The sequence below is a fragment of the Nothoprocta perdicaria genome, unplaced genomic scaffold, assembly GCF_003342845.1.
Source record: "Nothoprocta perdicaria isolate Ctin4 unplaced genomic scaffold, notPer1 scaffold_26, whole genome shotgun sequence".
NCBI lineage: Eukaryota > Metazoa > Chordata > Aves > Tinamiformes > Tinamidae > Nothoprocta > Nothoprocta perdicaria.
Window position 1 is genome coordinate 4786201 of NW_020455488.1, and position 9955 is coordinate 4796155.

Consider the following 9955-nt stretch of genomic DNA (forward strand, 5'->3'; position numbering starts at 1 on the left):
TATTGTATATCCTAAGAAAATGAGGATGGACTTGAGCATGTTTGTGTGGCTGTATTGGTCTTGGGTCTTTATTTAAACCTGACCTTTGCTCAGATCTTCTTCAATGAGCTCCTACCTTACTGCCGGAGACACCAACTCCGCTGGTTATTAACTGCCCAGCCTCCCCAGGCTTTGCTTTATAAACTATGGAAATATATTCATATAATAARCAACCCCCCACACGCCCGGCTGAGGTTTTCRAGGCATTTAGCAGCTTTGACACCCRTTTGCTCTTGCTTTAGAGGGAAACATGTTGAAATCCATTCACTAGTATGAGCGGCTGTAGCTGCTGAGTAATTCCTTTCTTAGCTTGCAAGAGCAAACGAGTGCCAAGCAGTGCCCTGTGCCACCAGAACAGGCAGGTGACCCACGTGCGGTTGTCACWGAGCAGCCACTTTCTGCCTGCTGTGGCATTAACTAAGCTAATAAGTAGATCCTRGTGCTGCGGATGCCCTCTGTTCCATGCTCTAATATTAGATATATCTCTTAACGCGTGTTCTTTTCCATACCAAGTGCTCATGGCAGCTCTAGCTGGACTGGTTTAGYTCTGCGTGCAGAAGAGCACCTTCAAACCCATAGAAATCCATGTGTTCTTGGCATGAGCTTGGTGACTTCTTCACAGAAAATGAGGAGTCGTCAGTGATGGAGTTCAGCTCATTAGAAGTCTTCAGATACACGTACGAAGGATTCTGGTGCTTCTTCATTGTTTATTGCAATTAATTTTAGGTCATTACACTCAAGGGACACCCGCTAACTTCAATATGGTCAACATGTGCTTAGTGTAATTTAATGAGCTCCCCCTTTCCATTTGGGAATATATATTGATATATTATTGGCGAAAGGTGCCAGGCTGATAGAGCCAGCAAACAGATGCCCGCTGCCTGGTTGCAGAACAAGAACCACACGAGCAGCTGCCCGGCYGTGGTCCTCACGCCGCTCCAGCAGCGAGACTTGGGCTTGCTCAACTTCCAAACCCACTGGAAAAGTCTGCTAAGGGCCTGGCCTTGTTGCATACAACAAGGAATCTTTGTTGTATGGCCCTACAGCAAGGTCCTTGGGTCCTTGTTCCATGTCCCTCATGCAACGGGGAGAGGCAGGAGCGGCMAGGGGAGGTGATGGACACCTCCCTGCCTGCACAGCCTGTTGATCCAAGCTGTTAATTGTGTGAGGGTGAAGGCGGAGATAAACGGGCAAGCCATGAGCCTTCTTCCACCTGCCCATTTTATGGTCCATCTCCACCCTAGCCTGCCTCCTACCTCTGTTCACCCAGCAGCAAAACCTCCAGAAAGTAAAATCATTAAGTAAAGCAAAACTCTGGACTTTAGTGCAAAGCAGATGCGACGTCAGGGGCTGGGCTGGGAGCTACCACTTCATTTGTCTGAGCTCAGGAATAGACCCTGGGCGTCCAACGCGTCGGACCCAAACAAATGAACTTAAGATATTCAGCAGTCGCGTAACCTGGTCGTCTATTTGGGCACAAAGCCTTGGCTGAGATCCTAGGATCCACTTSAAGATTCAAAACTCATTGAGTGCTGTTGTTTTGCTAATATTTACCGAAATGAATGTAATGCTCTTACAGCACATATTGTTTATAATACTGCGTAGCTCATTGCGAGGGTTAGTGCATACTGAAGAAGTCCAAGTGCATATGGAAGTTCCTTCCTGTCTTGCAGAAGTGATGCTGCTGGATAAATTATTGAAGAAAATTAAGCGCTGTAATTGGAGAAAGTTCCCCTATTACAAAGGAAAGCCAGCCATTAGCATAAGATTTGCATTTTATACCATGCGGCAGGAAATATTTAAGTTGACAAATAGGATATTTAATACAGCAACAGATACTTGGCAGTTAGTTATTAACAACTGTTACTGATGTGATTTATTCACCATTATAAAAAGGGCATTACTATGTGAATATGATTCAGAAATTAACTCCAGTTTACCAAGAGGCCTTGACTGCCTGACCTCTTAATATCCTTATAATGACTCCATTTACTATTCAAAGCCTTATTCGAGTCATTCACTGCTAGATTTGTTTTAAAGGGGTCCACTGTAGGGCAGATATTTGCGTGCGTTAACGTTTCTCAGCGGTGTAGGAGACACAAGTGCTTTTTAAATGGGAAAAGCGCGGGGGTAAARTAATGCTGACCGTTCTGCCGCAGCCCTGCGGTGCCGGGTCCCATCCGCYCTGTGCAGCGACCCCGGGAGGAAGGTGAGGAAGGTGAGGGAGCCGAGCTGGGCACGTGGCCACGCAATATCCTGCATGGCCGCGGGTCGCTCTTTCATCAGACCGTGTATTTCTTTGCTAATTCTTTGCAGAGCCCCCGTGACAACCAATGCATTTTAAAATGGAGATTCTACAGCTGAGTAGGTCTTTCACTCACSGTTTAGATTTGCCTTCGGGACCTCCCTTTTTCCATGTATTTGTAACTCAAGGTTGACTTTATTTAACTGTTCTTCAGCTGGAAAATCCAGGTGCGATATTTAGTAGTTATATAAGCAGTGCGATCCAAGCTCTATACTTTCCAATCTCATCTATCTACTTTCTTTAATTCTTACTAAAATCTACCTAGTAAAGGTAACTACCTTTTGTTTTTCCCTTGGCCTTTCAGTTGTCTTTGGTAAATTATCTTGGAAAGTTACCTAGGTTTTGATTGCTCCAATCTAGAAATTCTTTATCATTGCCAGCCAAGAAAATCATAGTCATGTGCACCAACATGTATGAAATGGTCCTTAATGTTCTTTTAATGTCACTGTTCTCTTTTTTTTAATGTCACTGTTTGTGTTTTGAATAGGTGTGGGCAACAGACCTTGACCTTTGCTATAGTGACCAGCTGGCCTTGACTCAGCTCATGTTGTATGTGACAGATGGAAACCTGGATTGTCACTCTAGCCTCTTTCAAGTGCCACTGGGATCAAAGAAAATAAGAAGCCATCATATTAAGCAGGAAGAGACGCAAACTGTAAGCAATGGTTTGTTTACAAATGAWATTATTAATGCATGTTATCCAAAAGTTAAAATCTGATCACTGGTCTTGATCTGTGTAACAGAGCTGCTGCTATTAGATTTTAGGAGCGTGTTGAACTAAACGACCATCATCTTAGAAATTAAAACAAATGTTCCGGGTGTTCGTGGACACCTGATTATTTAGCCCCTCCATTCAATAATATTGATTTATGGTAGCAAATAACTTATAAGCGTTCTGTGTAGTTTTCGTGTTGTAAGGAAGGTGGTGATTTATGTGCTGCAAGATCAGGCCAGGAGGTCAGAGGCCCTGACAACAGGAGTGCCTTAAAAGTGGTCAAGCAAGAACCTGAGCTCACAAGCTCTGGATTGGGATTGGAGGTTAGGACACTGAAGTTCTACCCCAGCTTTATAATTTCATCCACAAAACTGAGAGGGAGAAAATGGGGGRTGTTTCCTCCAAAGGATCTGGACACCTCTGTATCTGACAGGCCTCACTGAGTTAAACCCGAGTGTTCRTCCCCAGAACGTGCAGCTCTGTGTCCAATTCCTCAGTGTTCGTTAAGGCCACGGGCACTGAGCAAGGAGAGGAAGAACCGGCGCCCCGGCCGGGGTGTTTCCTAATRGGGAACAGAAAGTCAAGCTCCCTCTTGCTGTCCCTGAGTTACAGATTACAGTTACTCCAGAGTTACAGATTACACAGAAGATTTAAAGCCACCTTTTTTTTCCGTAAATAGAGGAGGAATGTTACCCCATTCCAAAAAYGTCATAGAGCTGCAATTTAGAGGTTAATGAGCCCTTGATCTATTGTTCTTGTCAAGCAACCGCTTTTGGTTGGAGAGAAGTAAATTAGATATGATTGGTCCCAGTAGTACAAGTTTTAGAAATGAAAAGTAATCAAGTAGCAACTTTTTTTAATTAAAATTCTGTCAGAATTAACAGAAGTTGTCACTCTATTTTTCTTCTTTCGGTGTTTCTGAGGTTCTTAGCTCCGTAAGAGTTAACTACAAAAAACACTCTTGCTGAAAATCTCTCTGAAAAAGAACAAACAAAATGAGAGACAAATGCTTTTGCAGCACATGATCTGTAATGAATGATTAAGTAAAACACTTTGTGTAAAATTATGATGTTAATAATGATTCTGTCCCTTTTAATTTATTATATATTCGCAGTCCTAGTAGGCTTGATTTTGATAAAATGGAGCAGCAACTGAGTTTGTAAGATGATTTTATTTTTAGAAATCCTTCCTTGAAAGAACAAATTTCCCAGATACTGCTGCTACTGTAATTATGTACAAAACCAATCACTCATTATAGTTAGGATACATTATCTTCTAGACAGATGAGGCTAAATAAGCAACACATTAATAATTCATACTGCAGTTCATTATGCATGTGTATGCATGCTTTGTAGCTGAAATAAGCACCTCATCAACCTGATGCCAACCCTTAAACAATAGTTCTGTGTTATTGCAGCCACATTCAAGTTTACGCTTGTTAAACTGCTACTTGGATTATTTTATCAAGCATTCATTTATTTGTGGGCCCCTACTGCAGGGAACAGATTTTGGAAGCTCCTTTTTTAAGTTAATGACTTGAGCAATGGGTGTTATTAATTCTCAGAATATTATAAACATGATTAATTTTCAGGCAGAGATGTATTATAGAAGGACTTCAGCTATGTCAACTTAAATGAGTCAATGTCAAAACAAATATTATTTTAGGAAAAAAATACTGTAAATTACACGCTTGGACGTGCAATATCCCCGTTCTTGAACGAACAGCCCGGATCACACCGAATGTCACAGGAAAGCCCTGCTTTAGGAGAACATCTCCTTTCAATTCCACTCAACTCAGCATTTTCTTGTCCCAAGAGAGGCCAAACTCGGGTGTTGGGGTGACTCCATCCGCAGTACGAAGTCCTCTGTGGTCAATTGTACAGTCGGCTACACTATATGTACGGTCAGCAAGCTATAGGTGCGACCAGGYCCCTCTCCTGAGCCCGGCGCAGGTTTGCCAGGCGCGGGGGACGTAGCCTCCGAGCGCTGCCGATGTGACACGGGCTCCTGTGTCCGATGTCACCGCTGCAGACACTGCCGCGTCTCGGCGGCCTGCCTCCCCATAAACATAACCCACAGTCACTTTGCGTTAATTAGGAGCCATATTTAAGGTTTTTGACAGTTAGCTTTAATTACTTTGTGACAGTTCTGACGTTTTAATAATGAACGAGTTGGAGTTAATATTGCCTTGGCGTGAAATCAGCAGCCCTTGTCACATAGGACTGATCTCGGACCGCKTGTACTCATGGTGCTCTCCTCTCCCAGCAGCACAGGATTCTTTGGGATCCTTTGGGATCAGACCAGATTCAGGCCTTTAGGCAGCACAAATCTGCAAATATTGTGATCCAGARACAACCTGGAATCACTGGGCCGGGTGTCCTTATGATCTGCCTGGAAAGAATGGGCGCCCTAATGCAGGAGTCTTGGTGAAATCCCCTTAAAATTTGACCCGAGAAAATCTGTTTGAGAGCTTTTATCCCTAGGGCCAAAGTCCTTCATTATCCACCTTGGATTCCTGCCCTGGAGAAGAGCTGGGCTTTGACTCGGGATCAACAGACATTCCTGCGGGTCAGGATGGGGTTGGAGTATCCCGARCGTAGCCGTTACACAAGACTCCATTACCAATGAAATTACAAAAATATCAAAATGTGGGGCATGGAGACTGGTTCGGTAGAACCTACCTGTGATCTAGGGTTTTACGTACAGCACGGGAGCAGAGGCTGCACGGAAATGCAGTGTTCAGGAGACGTCGTCATGAAGGGGAACCCTCTAAGTGAGGCAATGGACTTGCTGCACCCTTGCATTACTACAACAGAGCAAATCAAAAGCTGTTTGTCTAAATAGCAACCGAGCAGTGTCTGGTATGAAATGCCACGAGGACGGAGCGTGCTGTGGTGTTTCTGCAGCTTTGCCGCGGACGCAGGCGCTGCGCGGTCGCCAGCAGCCACCTGAGGCACTCCAACCTGTCCGTGATCTACTATAACGTTCTCCTCCAGATGTGCAAAGCTCATGGTGTCGGCTTTGACCTCCAGGTAAGAAGGRGGAAAGGTTAGAAAATGTGGTATTCCCTCTGCATGATGTATGTTCATTCTGATGTGGGGAAGCCATTTAGCACAGTGTAAGGTTTAAGTGTCCYGTTTAGCATAATATAATGGGTAAGTCTAAGGTGTTTGCAAGGTGTTTGCTCTAGGSTTGTCTTGAAGTAAAATAAGTACTGCAAATAAGTACCACAAATCAGAATCGGTTTTATTTTATTTTGCTAACTAGCRAACTCTAAATTGCATAGAGGTCTTCGCTTAGTTCCCATAAAAATACCCCCGCCTGGTAGCACTCATCTGCCCCTTTGCTTTAGCTGGTGGATATTTTGCTAACCACAAATTCRGGAGATCCGCAGTGCTGTGAGATGTGTCCCATTTGGGCTGAGTGGAAGCAGGGAAGGATGGAAAGTGCCTGTTCGTGCCACACATGGGGAATGGGAGAGCGTCTCGCGCGGGGGTAGCTGCGAGAGCTGCCCAGGCTGCTCCGGTCACCCAGATTGTGGGATTCTGGATTGTCCTGGATTGTTATGGATTATTAAAAAGGATTGTGGCTGTCAGCCAGGAGCTGAGCTTGGGTCAACTAGCCTTTCCTAGAAATTATCRTGTCCTTACTGTCCCTGTACAACATATTAGGTATTCATTATTGCAATTGTCGGTTTGGGGAAAAAGTAAATGAAGTGTTTTTCTCTTTAACAGGAAAAGCAGGGAACGGTTCTGCTGCTGTACGAAGAGGAGAAGCGAGGCCAGCTGGGCATGGTGTGAGTGTGAGTGTGYGCGGGCGGCCACGGGCAGGAGGCAGCCAGGGAGGATGAGAGCCCTGTCCTGTACGAGCCTGGCAGGGAGCAACCAGGCTGGGCAGCAGGTCCGGGCAGAGCCACCCGAGAAGGCTCCGGTGACCCCTCCTCAGAGCAGCCTTGTGAAAAACTTTAGCGAGGCTTTTGGGCACTTTGCTTAAAAAAAAGTGAAAAGGTACCGGAATCCACTTAGATTAAAGTGTGTCTGCACTGAAGGCTAACAACACGCTGCAATTAGCTTGAGAGGAGCGAGATGCGGTGTCAATAGCAATCTAGCAAAAGGATGAGCCTGGGCTGCTCTTCCCTGCTTCTCGGTGGTATAAATTAAGGGATAAGTAGAGCACCAAATCAGAAGAGCCAAGACAGAAAATGATCGATRCCCGGTAAGAGCTGCACATATTTCCAGCTGTCCTGTTAGTAAGAGGAAAACTAGGGAAGGGGAATTGTTTGTCTGCTACTCAATGGCATGAAAATCATAACTAGAGATGATGCTAGAAAGGGAGCATTTAATGCCCTTTGGATTGTTCTTCACCAAGCAACCATTGGCAGTCAGAGGGAAGCGGGAGCAAGTCTGGTGCTTCAGTAGCAGTTTAGACAAATTAACCTCCCCTAAGAAGCCTGAGAAAGCACAAAGTGCACAACRTGCACAACCCTGCTGAACACTGAGTGAACCCCCCTCAAGAAATTCACACAGTTTGCTGTCAAAATGGGGTGTATTGAGCGAGGGTCTGAAATTGTCCGCTCCCGGTCTGCAACTGTTCCTTTGGGGCTGCTGTTTCCCAAGGAAACAGCTTGCTAGTTTGCTGGATGKGACTGCAGGTATTTTGGAGAACAGGCATAGAATTGAAAATTATCTTGTGGAATTGAAGGAATAATCTGAAAAATGCAATCATGCTCAAGTGCAACGAGATGCGAGAAATGACACGGGGACAGTAGTGGTGAAGATGAAAAACAACCAGTCACTATTGGAGAAAAGGGTCCGGGAGTCACGGGGGCCACAGACCGACCCAAAGTTGGCAAGATCAGCGTCTTATGGAAGAAATAAGGACTATCCTCATGGGTAAAAACACGCAGCCTGCCAGGCTGTGGAAGCAATCCCTGCCTCCTGCTCAGTCCTGCTGAGGCCTTGGTTGAAGAACTTGCTTGTTTGGGGCACAGAAAAGCTACAAAGCAAGTGGGAAGTTCAAAGGGAGGAAATAAGAATATTTAGAGATCTAGAAAACGGGACTTGCACGGAGAGACTTAATGAGAACAAGGAGATGGAGGGGAGACCTGCTAAGGGTCCGTAAACACATAAACAGCTGCTTCAGGAAGGAGAGGAAAAGTAAGTTCTCCGTGCTTTGGTGGTAGAAGAAATGGACTTGACTTGCACCCAGGAAAAATCAAGCTTTAACATAGGAAAAATTTCTGACAGAAAGTGAAGCGTTAAATAGATTGCTTGGTGAGGTTGTCATTGACAGTGTTTAGTAGCAGATTAGACAAACATCTGTCAAGACTGATCTCAGTAGCATCGATCCTGCCCTCGCGCGGGGAATGAACTAAATGAGCCCTAAAGATGGTTTGCAGCTCCTTGGCTCTCTGTACGGAGCAGTTCCTTTAAAGCTCACGTGCTCCTGTGCTACCCCATACACCCACCTGCAGTCACTAAAAAAGAATGTTTTGAGATTTTCCACCCTACTCTCTTTTTGCCACCTCTTTTGGAATAGCACACGAGGGGTTGCTCCCTCGTAAGCACCTTGGGTCTCCAGCCGAGGCTGCGCTCAYGAGCTTTGGTTGTTGGGCAGGTGATCACAGAATAAACGGGACCACAGCACTGCAATGGATTTGCCAGAAAGAAATTGTTCTCTGTCGTTCACACATTCTGATCCCAGATTTGTCTTCTCTCACATCCTATGCAATTTCATTATTTCAATTCGAAAACATTTTCAAGGATGTAACAATCTGATTGAGGTTATAAAATCACTGAAATAGCTAAAGCATCTCTCTGGGTTAGCATGCATTTCCTGCAGTGTAGAGCTCTTCATTGTCACCTCTAGTCAGTAAATGAGGTACAAGCTGCCTCGGTGCAATATTCGATTCTGTAACGTAATGTGTGTTGAGTCTATAGGCACCACTGAGAACCTAAAGCCTCAAAAAGCAAAGTTTGTATTTCCAAGTAAGCTACAACAGTCTAAGAAACGCTGACGCTGCTGGAATTTCTCTGCATCGGATCTGGTTTTGCAGGGAAGTGCAAGTGTTCTAGTTTCAAGTGTTCTAGTGGAACACTTGGAAGTTTCAAGTGTTCTAGTGTCTCTGTCCTAATTCAGTGGTAAGCCGGAGCCTCCTGCTTGCTTCTGCAAAGTTGATTAATAAAAATTATTTATTACTCAAATCCGTTCTGTTGACAACTTAAAATGGAGCCTCATCTTTCATATCTCCCGGAAGATTGCCACCTTGTGAGATTGAAAATACTCATTAAATTCCGTCACCAGACAGGCACAAATGAGAGGGCGATTGTTTTTAAGCATGTGAAGGGAATCATTGGTAAACTCATTTGTTTGGATATCATTAACAGAACAATCGGAGAGGATCTCCAGGGGGTCCTCATGACCTTTGCTCGCAATCTCTTCATCATTCATCAAGAAATATCAGCACCTAATATGCAAGGCGAGACCAATTTTAAGGTGAGGTGTTAATTAACTAACGATCCTGGTTAATTTCTGTACAAGGGCTGAAAATACCTCATGCTGTATCATAAACAAGTGCTAAACCATCCCTTTTTCTTGTTAGCAGTATGTATTTTACAGTGTCTAGGTCAATATAGTAAGTCTCCCATGAACCTGTTAGTTAAATTTAATAGTTTGAAACTTTTTCTTTGAAAATAGATAGACTTCAGCTTGAAATTACTTGTAAACTGACTCTCCAAAGCTTCTCCTTTTCCCTTGCAAGTAGCAAAGCAGCTTTTGGCGCTGCCTTGGGAAATTCTGCCCCAAGTGTCTGTTTTATTTTTAAAGGGGCATAATCAAGACAGAAATGTTAAATTAGAAGAATGTGTCTCGTTTTATAACAACTCCTTAGATGAGTG

At 44.3% G+C, this 9955-nt stretch overlaps 1 protein-coding gene across 1 annotated transcript in view; it reads left to right on the plus strand.

Moving 5' to 3' along the window:
- The window catches only part of IQCH (IQ motif containing H), a 68895-nt gene that overhangs the window by 57507 nt on the left and 1433 nt on the right, over positions 1 to 9955 (plus strand). The window contains exons 18-21 of the mRNA XM_026040538.1: positions 2832 to 2999; positions 5966 to 6091; positions 6794 to 6855; positions 9446 to 9554. Coding sequence (XP_025896323.1) covers positions 2832 to 2999; positions 5966 to 6091; positions 6794 to 6855; positions 9446 to 9554 — 465 coding nt within the window. The remainder of the gene's footprint in view (positions 1 to 2831; positions 3000 to 5965; positions 6092 to 6793; positions 6856 to 9445; positions 9555 to 9955) is intronic.